Genomic DNA, 16,832 nt, shown 5'->3' with positions numbered 1-16,832 from the left:
CGCGCTCCCCCTGCCCCGCGCAGCGCGGACGCCCAGCAGCCGGCCCCCAGGAAGCAGGCACCACCGCAGGCTTGGGGATCGCGTTTATTGAAAAAGTAAAAAGTGCCACAGTAAAAAAAGTCACCTGGAGGGAAAGCCAGGCCGGAGCGGAGGGCGGGGGGTCGTGCCCGAGGTCTGGGGCCTGGGCGGCGGGCGTGTCCTGGCACCCGGGCATGCGCGGACTTGTCGGGGAGGCGGGAGCCCCGGCAGGGCGGGCCGGCTCAGTCCATCCTGGCCCCTTTGAAGAGCTCCACCAGGTCCTTGAAGTCCGGGTCGATGAGGTCGGAGGGCAAGTGGCCGTCGTCGTTGGCGGCGTGACTGTCTGCCCCCAGGGAGATGAGGTACCTGGAGTGCAGAGGGCAGCCCTGGGTGAAGCCGGGGTGGTCTGGGGGATGCTCACCCGCCCACCCCAGGCTAGGGCTGGGGTCACCTGTCTGTCTTTTCCGGGAAGGGTGCGGAGGAAGAAACCGGACCCTCTGGAAGCTGTGACCTGCTTTCCCAGCTTGCTCTAAGAGCACGGGGCAGAAACCGCATTCCAGAACCCCTCAGGGTTCTCGCCTGCACCACCTGGGCCATCTTTTGGGAGCCGACGTACTGGGGGCCAGTTGAGGCCTGGAGGGGCTGGGATAAAGCCTCTGCAGCCCTGGTCCCCCCTCACCTGGCTATGTCGGGGTACCCGTCGCTGCAGGCGATATGCAGGGGTGTCCAGCCCGTCTCGTCACGCTGGTGAATGTCAGCCCCGTATTTGACCAACAGCTTCACGCATTCCAGGTTTCCAGAGAGCACAGCTTCATGCAGGGCGGCCAGGCCTGGGCAGGGCGGGACGGGAGGGGTTGAGGTTGAGGCAGATGCTTGGTCCTTTCTGCTGGCCTTCCCCTGCTGCCCGATAGACCCACGGCCAGTCCCTCTGATGCTTGCTCACCTGAGGGGTGGATGGTGTCCAGGGAGACTTTCCGAGCCCGGATGAAGCGTCCCACCTGCTCCAGGTCACCCTGGCGGATGTGGTCCAAGAACAGGACGTCATTAGGGAAACGTACACTGCGATCAGCCAACAGCCGCCGGCGCCGCTGCCGTGGGCTGTAGCGGGTGTAGCGGACAGTTCTGCTGGGCATCCTGCCGGCTGTGGGGTGGGCCGCGCCTCTGGGGACCCAACTGCACCAGCGCGAGGAATGTGTCCAGCCAGACTGATCGTCGTGAGGGCTCTTCTGTCTAAGGGACACCTGGCTTCCAACCTATATAGGGCTCTCAGAGCTATATAAAGCTGCGCAGTCATGCTCACCGGACGCGAGGGGCTGAAATGGAGCCGATCCCCCCTCCCGGTGCTCAGGATCATGTTCAGTGGCTCATCTTTCAGCCCACCTGTCGCTGTCCCTGGCCAAAGGGGTCAGATCCTTCTTGGCCCTGCAGCTGGACATAGAAGGTGCCTTACAAAGGCAGGGAAGAGCAGTTGAAGGACAAGACTCCAAGAGGAAGGCCAGAAACGTGGGCTCAAGGGTGAAGTAGGTGAAAGTCAGCAGGAGGGCCCAAGCACAGGTCACCGTGCATGCCCTGGAGGAGGCCCAGGCCCTGTCCCATCTCCCTGCCTCCCAGCAGGGCCTGCCCCACTCGGGGCTCTTTTCCCTCCTGCTCAGAAACCTCTCAGGCTCCCCAAGCTGGAATGCCAATGCCTCAGGCTCCTGCTCAGCCAATCCTGTGGGGCCCCTCCCCCACATGCCTTGTTCCCCTCCACGTACCCACACACTCCTGTTTCTTTTTTTTTTTTTTTTTCCTTTTTGTCTTTTTTCGTGTCTGGCAATGGATTGCAACCCTGTGTCGCTCCTGTACCGGACCGGGACCGGCAACGGGATCGCAACCCTCGGTGCTGCGTCCGCACCTTGCTCAGCCAGTGAGCGGGAACCGGTCTGTATGTGGGATCCGAACCCTTGGCGGGAGCGCCGCCGCACTCCCAAGCGGCGCACTGTAGCAGTGTGCCACCGGGCCGGCCCCACACACTCCTGTTTCTGCCCTCCACAGTTTCTCTGGGTTCTAGGTTCCTGACACTGTCAAGGACACAGGTGCTCACACTTAAGCTGGTGTCCAGTCTGCTCCCCAAAGATCGGACCATCAGCCCTGGATGGTGTGCTCCCCATGGACTTGCTGTAGGAGCACAACCAATGGAATTTTAAAAGGTGTTCCAGCAGGCTCATCTCTGCTCGCCACCTTTAGTTCTGTGACAGTTGCAGCTGTGGTTCAGGTGGGGCTTAGACTGTGGTGCCTGAGAAGAGCCAGCAGATGGGACACAGGCAAAGAGTAAAGCTGGGCGGAGGAGCCCCAGGAGCACATCTGTGGGGCCAGGGACGGCAAGCAGTTAGTTGCACTGGGTTCCCCGGCAGCACAGAAAGCTGCTGAAAGAACTTGCTCCGGCTGCCATGACCAAGTGCCACAGATTGGCAGGTTTGAACAACAGAAGTTTATTCTCACAGTTCTGGAGGCTGTAAGTCTAAGAACAAGGTGTGGACAGGGTTGGTTCTTCTGAGGGACCACCTGTTCCAGGCCTCTCCCCTGAGCTCTGGAGGTCGCTGGCACTCCTTGGTGTCTCTTGGCTCTTAGAGGCATCCCCCAATCTCTACCTTCATCTTTTTTTTTTTTTTTGACTGGTAAGGTGATCGCAACCCTTGGCTTGGTGTCGTCCACACCACGCTCAGCCAGTGAGCGCACTGGCCATCCCTATATAGGATCCGAACCCGTGGCGTCGGTGCTATCAGCACCACACTCTCCCGAGTGAGCCACGGGGCTGGCCCACTACCTTCATCTTCATGGCGTTCTCCCTGTATGTGTCTCTGTGACCAAATCTCCCCTTTTTCAAGGACACCAGTCATGTTGGAGTAGGGCCTACCCGCTCCAGTATGACCTCATCTTATTTCACCTGCAATGATCCTATTTCCAAATAAGGTCATGTTCTGAGATCCTGGGTGTTAGGACTTCAACATGAATTTGGGGGACACAGTTCAACCCATAATGCTGGCAAGATCCTCCAGGTGGTCGCTGAAAGCCTGAGGACAGAACCAGGACCAGCGAGGGAGCCAGGGGAGTCAGCATCAAGCCTTGTGTCGTCGGGCTGGTCTCCATACAGTGAACTCAAATTCGCTAATGTATTAGACTCCCTTTAGGTGCAAAGCCTTGGGTCAAATGCCACAGGAGAAATGGTATTTACTAAGGCCTCCCTGCCTGGTGGGGTTTTCTCAATCTGCCTCAGTGCCCAGGCTCACCCCAGCCCTGGTACCACTGGTCCCACAAGCCTCATGCCAGGTGCAGTCACCCTGTAGTGCCCCAGGGACCACCCCCCTGAACACCCAGCCAGACCCAGCCCTGCAGGGACCCTACCAGAGGTGGTTCCCAGGGTCCCTTCATTTCCTGGGACTCAGAGGGAGGTGCTGGTCAATTGTAATTCCTAGTCACTTGGGAGGAGCCAGGTAAAGTTTCTTCTGGCTTGTTTACACGAAGGCCAGAGACGGAAGGTTCTACGCTGTGGATAGGAGACGGCGTTCTCCAAAGATGTGAAGATTGCCTTTTCTCAGGTTGTGGAAAATTCTTCCTGCCCACCCTGCTCAGGGGATCAGATGAAGGCGTGCTGGGTGCAGCCGCCAACACCTGTGGTGTGGCCAGAAGGACCAGCAGGACTGAACTGCTGGGCATGCCAGGCCTCAGGGTTGGGGAAAGCCCATCAGACAGGCCTGTTTGGTGACCCCAGTGGGACGCCCTAGTCCATCCTCCTAAAGGTGAGCTGAGAGAGCTCGAAATGTTTTGGCTTTGGGTTTTCTATTTGGATCAATGAAGGGACTGGTCCCAGAAGCTTTCCAGAAAGCCCATCAGACAGGCCTGTTTGGTGACCCCAGTGGGACGCCCTAGTCCATCCTCCTAAAGGTGAGCTGAGAGAGCTCAAAATGTTTTGGCTTTGGGTTTTCTATTTGGATCAATGAAGGGACTGGTCCCAGAAGCTTTCCCAGTTCCAACAGATCCTCTAAAAGGTATTTATGTGCCTTTGATTCCAGCAAGGACATGGGAGCCAGTGTTTTAAGTTTCTCCCCTTTGAAACTTTTCATCAGAAGCCGCCTATGAACAGTCTGGCCTGCTGCAGTCAGTGCGGTGCACCGTTATGCTACTTCACCCAGCTCCGGGTCAGAACCTATGTTTATGTAGCTTTGTTCCTGATTCTTGGTCAGCATGGACTTGTAAAGTGACCTGGCATGCACGGTTTTAAGTTTCTACTTTCTGGAGGACAAGCTGAAAATAGTTAATGCAAAAAGTTTACCATCCAAATTTTAAGAGGTCTCAGAAATGCAGCCAGCAGTGCTCTGCACAAAACACAAAGCCAGAGGGCCTGTTAAGAAAGTCGCAGCAGGCACAGGTCCAGCTGCAAGTCGGGAGGCCAGAGGATCCCCAGGGTATAGTGCACAGGCCTGGAAGCTGCTTTTACAGGTTCTAGGCCCGTGGCTGCTTGCCAGTCGGAAAGAGAGAGAGAGACATCAGGAAGTTCCAGGCTGCTAAGCCTTAACTGCATCCCCCCAGAGCCTGTAAAGAGCCTCGCTAATCCACCAGTCCAGCCAGTGAGGTTTTGGACACCACCCCACAGCCTCCCAGCAAAACCCGGGCCTACGAATGCGCTGGTCAGCTGCCTCTGCACAAGGGGGCAGGTATCAGTGACTCACTCCCCGTCCCAGCAGCGTGTGACGGCCATGGTCCGGGCCAGATCCCTGCACAGCTGGTCAGCAGGGTCACCGTAGCCTTTCCCTCAGGTAGGGACCGCAGGCGCTGGCACAGCCTACCCTCTTAGCTGCAGCTAGAGACGGCCCTGCTGGATTTCTCCCTGGATACCCACGTGTCCTCCCCTGCGGGAGCCACAACTCTTAGTCCTCAGCTCCCATCTGTGGGGCGCAAAGCTAATACTCTCCCACAGAACTTCCAAGTGCTCGTGCCTGCTTTTCTGTAGATGCAGGTCTCGTGTGTCTGGGATCCGGGCATGACACACAAAACCCTGCTGTGGCTCCTGGTGCTGAACTAGCAGAAACCAGCCCCAACACGGCCACCTGAAAACGACAAAGGAAGCACCAGCTGTGGGCAGATGTCAGCACCGGACTGCTGAGCTGGAACCAGCAGCATGAGGATGATGGGGCGTGTGGGCACAGGTGGGGGTGGGCGTGGTGCGCTGGGGTGCTGCTGAAGACACTGACACCAGGTTCTCATCACATACCACCCGTGTAACCCACAGCCCTGATTGGGGGTAGGGGCAGCCCTCGGGTTTGTGAAGGCCTGTATGGCTGGGCAAGGCCTGTATGGCCATGAGGGAGGTGACCACGGCCCCCTCCCATGGGCTGAGGCCCAACCCGTGAGCATCCCAGCTGGGCGGGGACCCAGGAATCTTGGGACTCCTCACAGAATCCTCACCAAGGCCATCTGCCCTGAACTTCTAGGACGGGCAGGGGAGAGAACAGGCTCTGTGTGCATCCACATGCAGGGTCGTGATGTGGCACGCGTGCAGGACCAGTGTAGTGACAACCAGAAACCGAAGAGTTAACACCAGCTGTTCCAGTCAGTCTGGGCAAGGGTTAGGGAGGGTCACAGGCAGGGCCCCTCCCTCACCTGGTAACCTGCAGTCCATGCCGTCCCAGGGCCACGTGCAGTTAGGAGCCATACCTATGACGGGGGCGTCTCCTTCTCTACCACAGGGGCCCCCCCAAAGCCCCTCTGTCATGTCAGCATCAGAATCCCAGCCCAACCTCCCACGGCTTAGGGAGAACATGAAGTGCAGGCCAGGAAGGGTAGTGGAATCTCAACTTTATTTGGCCAATGAGTTCAATTCCATATTTGTGGTGGAAATGCCTGAAGGACTGCCAGTGGCTGATTCAGCTCCAGCATCCTTGGCTGTGCCCCAGCCTGGGGTCGGGGTCCTGGCTCCACCTCGTGTGGGCCTCAGGACACACTGGAGAGTCCAGCAGTCATGGAAGCAATGTGCCCACAACAGGACGAGCAGCCTGGCTGGAGGGGGTGCTGCCCAGGCCTGTCCTGGGCCCTGGAGCTGGCAACCAGCAATCCCCTCTGCCAAGCCTGGGGGCCCACCCTCCAACGTGATTCAGAGGTCTCTGTTTAACCAAAGGCGCAGGCAGGACCCTGCTCAGTCACAGCAGCTGGCATGAGGTGGAGAGTGGCGTGTCCAGCTTAGCTCCGCTTCCTGCCAGCGAGGGGACAGGAGTCTCCAGGGAGGCCCAGCTGAGGTGGAGCAAATACCCTGACGTCGAAACATGTCTGAACTCCCACAGATGGAGTTTCTTAAGTGACGGTGTAAACGCCTCTAACAGGGAGGAGACATCACCAGCGTGGGGTTCCAAAACGTCTTACAAGCATTCTGGACAAAACCACGTACAAAAAGTACATCACAATTTTAAAAAAAGGAAAAAAATAGCCCACCAAGACGGGCTGGCCTAGAGGCAAATCCCTTTCCAAAAATCGAAAAGCAAGAGAGACAGATTTAGGTTTGTGTGTGTTAGGATGAAGTGTTACTTCTGGAAGGTTCCCTGGATTTCGGTTGCCGCTCCCTCCCTCCCTCAGGCGAGGGTCCTGCAGGCTTGCGGCCTGGCCGCTGGGTGTGGCTGCTGGGTGTGCAGCCCCTGCGGGGCATGGGGTGGGGGTGCCCAGGTCTGGTCTGCACGTTACAGCTCGTCTTTCGCAGCTTTCTGATCGTCATCCTCCTCCATGTCCGGCTCTTCCGCTTCCTCCAGATCTAGGTCCTGGAATGCAGAAGGCGAGGGTGAGAGCACGGCTGGCTGCAGCACGGGAGAGACCGCAGCAGCCAGTGGGCCCCCTGGCACCCCCATTCCTCACGCCCCAGGGACCAGCAGGTCATGTCAGACACAGCCACCAGTCACAGGAGCAGCCAAGATGCATGGGGGTCTTCCCAAGAAGAGTGAGGCGTGGGGGGGTTTCTGCCCGTAAGGCAGGATGAAGCAGAGCCTCCACAGTGACAGGAGCCCCGGGAACCCCAGCCCAGCCCTCAGACCCTTCCTGAGGGGCGTGGCGGGGGCAGGTGTGCCTCCCAGTTTGGCACCAAAAGAGCCTGAGGAAGGTCCCCATCCTGGCAGTGATAACAGCCAGGGTGAGACACCAGAGCACAGTAACCACTGGGGTGCAACGTTCACGCCCTCCCAGCGACAGGCCATAAGGCAGTAGGAGTGACTTGGCCTCTTTCCTCGATCCCCACCCTGCCTGCTGCCTCCGGGCAGGTCCACTCTGCTCCCCCTTCCCCAGCACTTCTGGGAGGGCCCAGACCACTTCCACCACTCTCTGCCCTAGATGTCAGCTACAGCCACAACCCCCACCCAGGCAATGTCCTCCTGACCTCCCTCTACCTGCCCGCAGCCTAACAGTCGCCCTCCCAGCGACAGGCCATAAGGCAGTAGGAGTGACTTGGCCTCTTTCCTCGATCCCCACCCTGCCTGCTGCCTCTGGGCAGGTCTACTCTGCTCCCCCTTCCCCAGCACTTCTGGGAGGGCCCAGACCACTTCCACCACTCTCTGCCCTAGATGTCAGCTACAGTCACAACCCCCACCCAGGCAATGTCCTCCTGACCTCCCTCTACCTGCCCGCAGCCTAACAGTCACCACTGTCACTGGCCAGGAGCTGACCCACACAGGACTGAGCTCCCAAGGGCAAGCTGTGTCTGCACTTTGGGCCAGGGCCCACCAGGCGCCTCGACAGAGACGAGCAAGTGCTCTCATCAGCAGAGCAACGCAAGCCTCAGTCAGCTGGGGACAGACAGTCAAGTCCACATTAGCAGAGACATGAGGGCCCTGTGGGATGCATCTGAAGAGATCTCCGAAGCAAAATCTGGCTTTCCAAGACGCCTTCATAACCTCTCCCTGACAGGGATGCTGACCTCAGCAGAGCATCGGTCTGAGCCCCAGGGCCCTGGGCACATACGTGCCTCCAGCGGTGCCACACGTGGACCACAGGGCTACATCCCCAGAGGCCTGCTGCCACTTACATCGTCATCCCCTGCCCCGTCCTGGCCACCGCTCTCCAAGAACTTCTTAAAACCGTCCAGTGTCCGCTCCCCATTGTAATCGATGACCTGTGGGGGACAAAGGACGAGGGGTGAGGGGTCTGGAGCTGGTCCCAGGCCCCAGATGGACCCCATGGGCAGTGGCAGAGCCCCTGGTCTCCTCCACACGCACCTTCCTGCCTGAGTCCCCTCTAGCCCCAGGCCCCTTTGACAGCAGAGGACCCCAAGCTGGCGTGTGGACACTGCTTGCCCAGGAGCCCGGCCCCGCCCAGCAGGCGCACCGTTCTGTCCGTGCTGGCAGGGAAGAACTTCAGCGTCGGGAAGCTGTGCACTTTGACTGCCTCCACTTCGTTGGCTGTTGAGTCCATCTTGGCGATGACGATATCCTCATGATCCTTGTACGTCTCCCCCAGTTTATCCCAAATGGGAGCCAGCTGCTTGCAGTGACCGCACCACGGGGCATCTGAAAGCAAAGCAGCACTGAGGGTCCACCCTGGACCACAGAGGCACCTGCACAGACAGCGTCCCGCCGCACTGCACACGCCCCATTCAGGAAGCTAAAGAGGGTTCACTTACAGAATTCCACAAAGACATTCTTTGTCTCATCAAAAGCCACCTCTTCGAAGTTCTTTCCGACAAGCACTTTGACAGGCTGCTTGTCCCAGTCCTCAGGCAGCTCCTGGCTCATCAGGTGGGGCTGGAGAGCAGGAAGATCCCGGTCAAGAACAGCACTGCCTGGGGCCCTGCAGAAGTCCCCCCAAATTCCCACCCTGGCTGGAGTTGAGGCCATGGCTGCCCCTCAACGGCCCAGGATGGCTTATGAAGCCTCAGGACAGGGGCCACCTGGGCGACGGTGCCAAGAACTCAGGAAGACAGCTGAGCCCGCAACTTAGACCCAAGTAGAAAAAGCAGTTGCACCCTCCAGCCTTGATGCTGCCTCGGCCTGTGCTGGTGGCCACATCAGCGAAGCGCTTCTCCACGGTCCCCAGGGTTTGGAATCTTATGCTAATGTTCTCACACACTTTGAGGATGAAGCCACAGGAAGCCGGGGACTCTGAGGGCCAGAGGCGGCTGTTCCGCTCCTTGAGGCTGGCTGTAGGTGAGCCCCCGCCCAGGCCCACCCGCACCTTGATCTTGCCCTCCAGGAAGTGGTGGCAGAACTCCGTGATCTTCTCCGCCGTCAGCTCATCGGACTCAGGCTTGTACTTGGTCATCTCCTCCTCCAGGGTGATGAGGCGCACGGCTGGACATTCCTCCTTCTTCAGGCCGAAGAACTCGAGGATGCGCTGGTTGTCGCTGTGGTCGCTATCGATGAAGATGAATAGGATCTTGGGGAGAAAAGGCACACTGAGAACTGAGACGGGCTCGTCAAGGCTGCGTGTCTGCTTTCTACCTCCTTATTTCACTCTTAAAACCATCTCTCCTTCCACTCAGAGCCTGGCATTGCCCAACCAGACCTGCAGGCCCAGCTCTCCAGCCTCCAGACCCCGAGGAACAGGTTCTCCTGAAAGCAGGTGCCTGTCCAGGAGGTGGCCTCAGGAAGTTCACACCTAGACCACCTCGGGAAGAGCTGCCCCACGAGCATCGGGAGCGAGCACGGCTCACCTTGCCCTTGAAGCTCTCGGCGGCTTTTTTGAAGTTGCTCAGTTTCCCGTCATAGTCAGACACGCTCTTGGGCAGGAACAGCAGGATGTGAGTCTTGATTTCACCTCCAAAAATCTTTGGGGCTGTCTGTGTTATAAACACAAGTTACTGAATCTGAGCCACCAGACGCCTAGATGACAGTGGTGACGGGGAGCCTCTCACCCACCCTGGGGACCCCCCACACCATCTCTGGTGCTCTCGGGGCAACAGGACGGCAGGAGCACCCACCTGCTCAGTGAACTCGATGACCAGGGGCAGCTGGTTGTGCTTGATGAAGTCCAGCAGGTTCTCTTGGGTGACCTCCCCCTCAAAGTTGTTCCGGCCTTCATCAAACTGTGGACAAAAAGGAGGCTGTGAATTTGCTGCGAAACCAGCCCCATGGCCCAGGCAGCCCCGGGCTCAGCCAAGCACAGCAGCCCGCAGAGCTGCCCTCCTGTCTGGGGTTTCAAGCCACAGGTTCCTGCAATGGGGACAGGACACCTGCTCCCTGACAGCCTGGACAGCGTCAGCCATCGCCCTGTAGCCACCGGCGTGGGGACGGCCTCGTGTCCACAGCTCAAGCCTGATGCTCACAGTCCTCCAGCTGCCCCAACTGAAGGACAAGTGTGGCTGGGACAGCCAGAGGTGCCACTGGACCCTGTACCCTGTACCCACGGACCGGCTGCCTCTCCACAAAGCCAGGCCAGGCAAGGGCTGTGGGAGTGGCAGGGGCAGGCGCCCGCATTCTCCTGGGTATGGGAACAGTGACATCACCATGGAGAGCAGGCTGGCTTCCCAGAAGCACAGGGCAACTTCCCAAGCACCAGCGTGGCACCAGCTCACCTCACACTCTGTCCCACGGGACCCGTGGGGCCAGCGTGACAAAGTGGGTGCCTGCCGGCTGCAGAATGGAGCTGTCACAATAAGCAACACCCTCTCCGCCCACAGGCCCAAGAGCCTCCAACACCTGCAGGCCGGGGAAGACTCAGGTTCTACATAAACTACCTCTCTCATCTCCACGTTCCTACAACAGCAGCTCTCAAAGTTACGGTCCACACCCCAGGAGCCCGGGCCCCAGACCCTCCTGCATCCGCAGGCAGAGCGCCTTCACAGTCACACCCGACGGCCTCAAGTGTGCGGTGGCGTGTTACAGAGGCTGCAGGACGCGTGGCATCACCACAACGGAGGCAGAAGAGAAGTACCCGTGAAGCCAGACACCGAAAGAGCAACAGAGCGGCAGAAACCTAAACACCACTGACTGTGTTACGTTGTTTTGTCTCGAAAGCTAACTTTGGTGAAAACATCACTTATGGTAACATTTACCTGGCTTCTACTCCGATTTTTAAGTGAACTAGAACTCCATATACTCCTCAGTTCTCGCTTCTAATGCAATGGGAACCGAAAGGAATAATGTACTGACTCACGAGCTCTGGGTCCTCGATGGCGTGCAGCAGTTTAAGGAGTCCCGAGGCCACAGAGCTGGAGTACTGCTGCTGCTGCAGACCAGCCTCGAGGCAGCCACACAGGACAGCCCTGGACTGGGGCTGCCGGCCTCAGCTCAGGAGGGGGACAGGCAGAAACAGCTCCTAAGGCTGAGTGTCTGTCCCCACGCTTGAAACTGTGCAGGTGAGCCTCCACTACTCCCCTTGACCTTCTTTCGTGAAACGTAGAGAAAGAAATCACTCATCTTCTCCTATGAGCCAGCTCCCTGTATGCTTCTCCAGAGTCATCGCAGAAGAGCAGGTGGCCACTCCCTGACCCCCACATGCCAGCCTGACCCTGACCCAAAGGCTTCCCAGCCTGCTCTGTCTTCCCAATACCGCAAACACGGGGAGGGTAAAAAGAGGCAGAAAAACCAAGGCCAGGAGGCGCTCTGAGAGCACCACATGGAAGCGAGCCACTGGTGGAGGCCAGGCCCCACGAGGCACGCAGCAGGGCTGGGCCCACCTTCCCCAGGGATATTGCTGAGCCACGTCCGGAGGTGCTACCATACCTGTCTTGGGGTGGCAATCTTTTTAGTAATGCTGCCACGTTACACTCGTTCAGTCTATTTTGGTAAAAAGTAGACAGCTCCCATTTATTGAGAGGACAGATGCAGGAGGCCTGAGGCCTTGGGCAGAGACCGCTGAGCCAGCCCCGCCAGGCCATGGTGATGAATGTCACGAAAAAGTTTGACTTTGCTGTTGAGCTGCTGGAGAAGCTCCACCCTTCACTCACTCCGAACTCCCCAAAAAGAAAAACTGAAGTAAACATCAGAACGAATGAAGACACAGGACGACCAGCTCTCAAATCAATGACCTGCTCACCAGTGACCAGAGGCCCCGGCCAGGCCTCGCTGGGCTCCAGGCTCTGCTGCTTCCACTGGCCCCGCCATCCCTCCCAGGGAAGAACAGCGAAGGCCACAGCCGGCTCGGCCGCCACTGTCCCCTGGGCAGACAGGAAGGCCCAGCTCACTCTGAGGACAAGGGGTCTAACAGCCTGGAAGAAGAGGGACAGGTACAGCCTAGAAGGTGAACTTGACAGAGGTAGCGGCCGGGACACAGCAGCAGCAGAAACCCGAGGGTCTGGGCCCTGGAGTCGTCTCCCTTCGTCCATGGCTCTGCCGGGCTTCTGCCCAAGGCTGCCTGAAGCACCCACATTCCACCATCATGGATACATGAGCCACCCCAAGTGGGAGAGAAAGTGCCACCCCATCACCAGACCCAAGGGGTGCCACCTGTGCCCAGCCTCGAGTGGACACCAGAGAATTGAGAGAGAAAACAATCACACATAGGGATTCCAAACAGGCTACCTCCCCCATACTCGCTTCTCTGTAGGCAAGACAAGAAACAGTCCTTGCAGCCTTCCTAGACACATGGTCCCCAGTGTTAAGACTGCCACTCCAGACCTCCAGGACCACAGGAGAGAATGGTGGGCACCGAATGACCAAAAGGCCTTCTCAAGCTTCAGAGCAGCTCTCCCTGAGAACCTGAATCCTAGGACGAGACTCGGGACCTACTCTGTAGCACCCCAAAGAGCTTGTGCTCCACACAGCTCCCGAGGCTCTTCACCACACTCCTCCAAGCGGGTGTCACGTTAAAAGTGCCTGGGCACCTCTGCGATGGCAGCTGACCGCCTCAGCAATTCCTTCCCTTTAGGGAACACTGTGCTATCTCTACCAAGTAAGGTGTCTTGAGTTACTCTCAGGCAGGGGCTACAGAAACAGCTAAACGACAGGAACAAGGACACCAAGGAGGGCTTCTGCCACCGGGCCCCTCCGCGGCTCCACGTGCCCTCCTCCCGGCCGGCGCCGGATGCTCAGCGCTCACTCCAGGAAACAAATCCGCTCCTCCTCGTCAAAACCACTTCGCCCCAGCCTGTCAGGCGATTCACACGTGAGGTGCAACACAAAACGACCTCAGACTAGAGGCCGCCCCCACTTCCAAACCAAGCAGCAGCTCACCCCAAATCCTGCGTGCTCGTGGCCACGCAGCTCAGGACTCTGCTCTGACTCTGCCTCACACCTCCTCCTCCTTCCCACTGGAAACAAGGATGACGGGACTCAGAGGTCCTCTCCCCACCCCCTGAAGACCTCCCTCTTGTCCCTCTCAGTCACTGGGTCCTTCCTCCCAGAGAACGTTCTCTCCTTTCCTGCTCTACACCTTGCTACCTGAATGGCATTAACCCACGCTCATCCACATCCAGGTATACTATGTGCCAACAGCATGCGTGACCGGCCCCAACCCCACCTGTCTGGTGACTAAGGCAAATGACAACCTCCAGGCCCCACCAGTCATGCTGGGCAAACACAGAGCCTGGTAACAGACATGCGGTTGGGCACCGTGCTTCGCAGCAGCCCCTTGTGACGGGAAGAACAACAGGATCAGGATCCTCAGGGGTCGGAGAAGCCCCCGGGGGTGGGGAGCACAGGAGGTGGAGCTTTGCCTGCAGGGTGGGAACATGTGCCTAGAGAGTTAATACTCCAGAGCTGCCATCTGGGGTGAGGAAAAAGTTCTGGAAACAGGAGTGATGACTGCAGGACACTGAGAATGTAATCAATGCCACTGAATTGTACACTCAGTGACAGTTAAGCCGGCCGGTTAGCACAGCTGGTGAGCTTAGTGCTAACACCAGCGTCAGGAAGGTGATCCCTGTGCAGGCCAGCAAAAAATTAAAAAAGGTTAAAATGACAATTTGCTGTATGTGTTTTACCATAACTGGGAAAAAAAACCCTGACGGTCAAAAGCAGCTCCACTTGTTTCTTTGGTAGAACACAGCACACCAGCTGTCCCAGGAGGCTGGCAGAAGGGCCACAGCTAGGAGGTTTAAAGGCCACTGTTTTCAGTGGCTTCTACAGTCCAACACCACAGAAATGCAAAATGGACCCTTGGTAACAAACTGTCTCCCAGTCCGAGGTGTCAAGGCAAGGTTCTCCTGCCAACGAGGAACACGACACCGCCCCCTGCAGACCAACCCCCAAACGTCCCTGGGCAGGGCCACCAGATGGCGACTCACCTTCTTAAAGAGGACAACTCCATCTCTGTCAAGCTGATATCTGGAGAACACATCGCTGTTGGAAGTGATCCCAAACGGTATGTCATCCACAGCTTCTGCCGCCAGCAAGAACTGCTTGGCAAAGTCCGATTCCACATCCTTGAAGAGGAGGGAACACCAGAGGTGGCCACACACCCAACAATGAGGATCCCTGCCTGGGACAGTGGCTGGGCAGACACCGCAGTGCCCAAGTCTAGAGGACACATGCAGAACCGCAGGCCACCGGCCAGGGGACCCTTCCTCAAACAGTGACAGAACACAGGAAGATCAAAATGAAGTTCTGAAGCCTCTACCTTGAAGAAGCCGATGACCGCCACCTCACTGGACTCCACCAAGGACTCTGCAGCTGCAACGTCTGACAGGGTGGTGGCAGCTGGGCCCGTGCGCTTCTTCAGCCAGTTCACTATGTCGTCGGCTTCTCTGCCGGCTACACCCAAACAGACACAGGTTCCAGTCTGAAGCGCGAGCGCCGCCCGCTGCACCTGGCCCGTCCTCGCCCAAGTCCTCTGCCACACCGGCTGAGAACGTCTGCATGAACACCGAGAGCAAGATGTCCTCTCGCCACAGAGCAGTCAAGAGCCCTGTTCACCCACCCCCCGAATTCCAGTGCACGCGAGAGCCTGTGGCTGTGACTAGAAGAGGAAAAGAAGAGCGAGGCTATCTCTGGGTAACAGAATCACAGACCATTTTTCCTCTCTAACCCCTCTGCATCTCCTAAGTTTTCTTCGGCCCTTAAATTCATCAAACATACACCTGGTGGTCTCACACCAGGCTGCATCTTAGAGATGTGGTAGGTCAGCCTCGGTGCCAGTTTTCCCACCTGTGAAATCCGCACTACTTGACATGCCCTGACAGGCCTCCAAACCTACCCCCGGTGGGTCGGGGGTTCTCGTCCCTGGCCTGACCACATACCTCCCAGACCAGGAGGAAATTAAACGAGGATCACACACCTCCATGACAACAGCAGCAAACAAAATGAAAAGAAAGAAACCTACTCCTCTTAAGACACTGAGGCTGAAGAATAATTACTGTTCTTACCCTCATCGGGTTTGACTACCTAGTCCAACTTGGGAAGAGCCAAATCTGGTAACAAAAAGCTGAGTCACCGGTTACAAGCAGATGTGTAATAGGTGTCTTGCCTATAAAACCTAAGGACTAGTGACAGCACATGGTAGCTCTGCACATGGCATTACCCTTTCTGAAAGTGAGAACACACACAAAATGGGAAGAGTGATACAGCCCACCAGGACAACCACAGGGCTGCTGACACTAAAGTAACAGGACAAGGTGCTCGAGGGGACACCTTTGCTAACACTGCGGGAACTGCCATCAGACCACCCACCGCAGGGTCTGGCAGATGTGCCACAGAACTGGTTTTACAGATGAAGGATGGTTCTTTTGCCATCGTAACTGACCTAGCTACCAACGGGCCCCAGCCTCCATAAAAGCTGCTTCAGAGGCAGCAAGACAGCGGCAGAGAACTTGTGCAGCGGACAAGGCTGGGCCTGGACTCAAAGACTGCCACCGACAGCTGTGACCCGGTTACAGTCTAAGTCTCAGCACTCCTCAACGAGGGGACCTGACAAGAAACCACACAAGCACTTGGCTTGGTGGCCGGCACTCTACAATCCCCGGATAATTAGCAACTGTCACCGTACCTTATGGCAGCCCTGCTGTCCCTAGAAACACTGACAGCTCAATAAGCCCCATGTGGTCAGAATGGCACCAGCCTCCCTCTCCTGGCTGGTCAGTCTCCAGACGAGCCTCAGCCAGCCAGCCGCCACCCAGGATGTCACCAGAGACAGGTATAACACACTCTCCACTAGCAGGACGGGGAAGAACTTTCCTCACCGGTCCCTCAGGGGCAGATAGATCCAGACTAAGAGCCCAGTCTGAGAACAGGTTCCCTCCCAGCCTCTGGGCGTGCAGGCAAATGCCTCTCTAAAGACCATTAAGGAGCTGGACGCAGTCGCACCTGCATACTCCTTTGGGGAAGTAGTATCTCCATTCTTGAAGAACTTGATGGTGGGGTAGCCGCGGACGCCGTACTGCTGAGCTAGGTCAGACTCCTCGGTGGCGTCCACCTTTGCCAATCTGATCTCGGAGCCTTCTGCCTTCAGCTTCGCAGCTGCTTTGGCGTACTCGGGGGCCAGAGCTTTGCAATGGCCACACCAAGGGGCGTCTGAGAAAGGAAACAGCACAGTAGAGAGTAGCACTCGAGCCGTCCCACCGCTGCCCCTGCTCTCCCCTTCCGAAAGACGTTATCTCCTCCCAAGGACGGGCCCCTCTTCGGGCACGAGGCACGGCTAATAGCTTGGTGCTCTCGGGCAGTCTCAGGACAGAGGCCACGAACGACAAGCCAACGCCACCCCCTGCTATGTCACCGCCCGCAGAGAAAGGCGGACGCCTTAACGACTCGTAACTCCCTGCTCCCCGCAGGCCGCCGGGCAAGCGTGTCCCTAGAGCAGCCCGCGAACACCCAGACGCGGCCCTGCAGCTGGAGAGGGCGGGCCGGCGCCAGGCCCGGCCCGGACCCCCGCCGCGGCCCGCCCCGGCCCGGCCCAGCCCGGCGCTCACAGAACTCCACCAGCAGGGACTTGTG

At 57.9% G+C, this 16,832-nt stretch overlaps 3 protein-coding genes across 3 annotated transcripts in view; all 3 read right to left on the bottom strand.

The window, feature by feature from the left end:
* FAM195B (family with sequence similarity 195, member B) overlaps nucleotides 1–214 on the bottom strand; it is a 9,524-nt gene extending 9,310 nt beyond the window's left edge. Inside the window, exon 1 of the mRNA XM_008576309.1 lies at nucleotides 125–214. Within this exon, the coding sequence (XP_008574531.1) occupies nucleotides 125–214 (90 nt within the window). The remainder of the gene's footprint in view (nucleotides 1–124) is intronic.
* An 18-nt stretch (nucleotides 215–232) lies between these two features.
* PPP1R27 (protein phosphatase 1, regulatory subunit 27) lies at nucleotides 233–1,617 on the bottom strand. The gene is made up of 3 exons (XM_008576299.1): nucleotides 962–1,617; nucleotides 698–848; nucleotides 233–384 (listed from the first exon to the last, which is right to left on the bottom strand). The coding sequence occupies exons 1-3, from the start codon at nucleotides 1,149–1,151 to the stop codon at nucleotides 261–263; spliced, it is 465 nt and encodes a 154-aa protein (XP_008574521.1). The 5' UTR covers nucleotides 1,152–1,617; the 3' UTR covers nucleotides 233–260.
* A 5,025-nt stretch (nucleotides 1,618–6,642) lies between these two features.
* Nucleotides 6,643–16,832, bottom strand: part of P4HB (prolyl 4-hydroxylase, beta polypeptide) — a 10,833-nt gene continuing 643 nt past the window's right edge. Inside the window, exons 2-12 of the mRNA XM_008576308.1 lie at nucleotides 16,808–16,826; nucleotides 16,206–16,412; nucleotides 14,524–14,657; nucleotides 14,192–14,329; nucleotides 9,947–10,051; nucleotides 9,680–9,805; nucleotides 9,202–9,402; nucleotides 8,651–8,771; nucleotides 8,356–8,537; nucleotides 8,057–8,143; nucleotides 6,643–6,803 (exon numbers count right to left, since the gene is read on the bottom strand). Coding sequence (XP_008574530.1) covers nucleotides 6,726–6,803; nucleotides 8,057–8,143; nucleotides 8,356–8,537; nucleotides 8,651–8,771; nucleotides 9,202–9,402; nucleotides 9,680–9,805; nucleotides 9,947–10,051; nucleotides 14,192–14,329; nucleotides 14,524–14,657; nucleotides 16,206–16,412; nucleotides 16,808–16,826 — 1,398 coding nt within the window. The 3' untranslated portion in view covers nucleotides 6,643–6,725. The remainder of the gene's footprint in view (nucleotides 6,804–8,056; nucleotides 8,144–8,355; nucleotides 8,538–8,650; nucleotides 8,772–9,201; nucleotides 9,403–9,679; nucleotides 9,806–9,946; nucleotides 10,052–14,191; nucleotides 14,330–14,523; nucleotides 14,658–16,205; nucleotides 16,413–16,807; nucleotides 16,827–16,832) is intronic.

This window comes from Galeopterus variegatus, unplaced genomic scaffold (assembly GCF_000696425.1).
Source record: "Galeopterus variegatus unplaced genomic scaffold, G_variegatus-3.0.2 Scaffold1322, whole genome shotgun sequence".
Classification (NCBI taxonomy): domain Eukaryota; kingdom Metazoa; phylum Chordata; class Mammalia; order Dermoptera; family Cynocephalidae; genus Galeopterus; species Galeopterus variegatus.
Note: the sequence above shows the minus strand (reverse complement) of the source record. Positions and strands in the feature narration are given on the sequence as shown.

Excerpts from the sequence above, each read along its gene's own strand:
- PPP1R27 (XM_008576299.1), bottom strand. The coding sequence starts at position 1,151 with ATGCCCAGCAGAACTGTCCGCTACACCCGCTACAGCCCACGGCAGCGG. Across the intron at positions 849-961 it reads GGACACCATCCACCCCTCAG|GCCTGGCCGCCCTGCATGAA; the intron begins GTGAGCAAGCAT and ends CGCCCTGCCCAG. Across the intron at positions 385-697 it reads GGGTACCCCGACATAGCCAG|GTACCTCATCTCCCTGGGGG; the intron begins GTGAGGGGGGAC and ends TCTGCACTCCAG.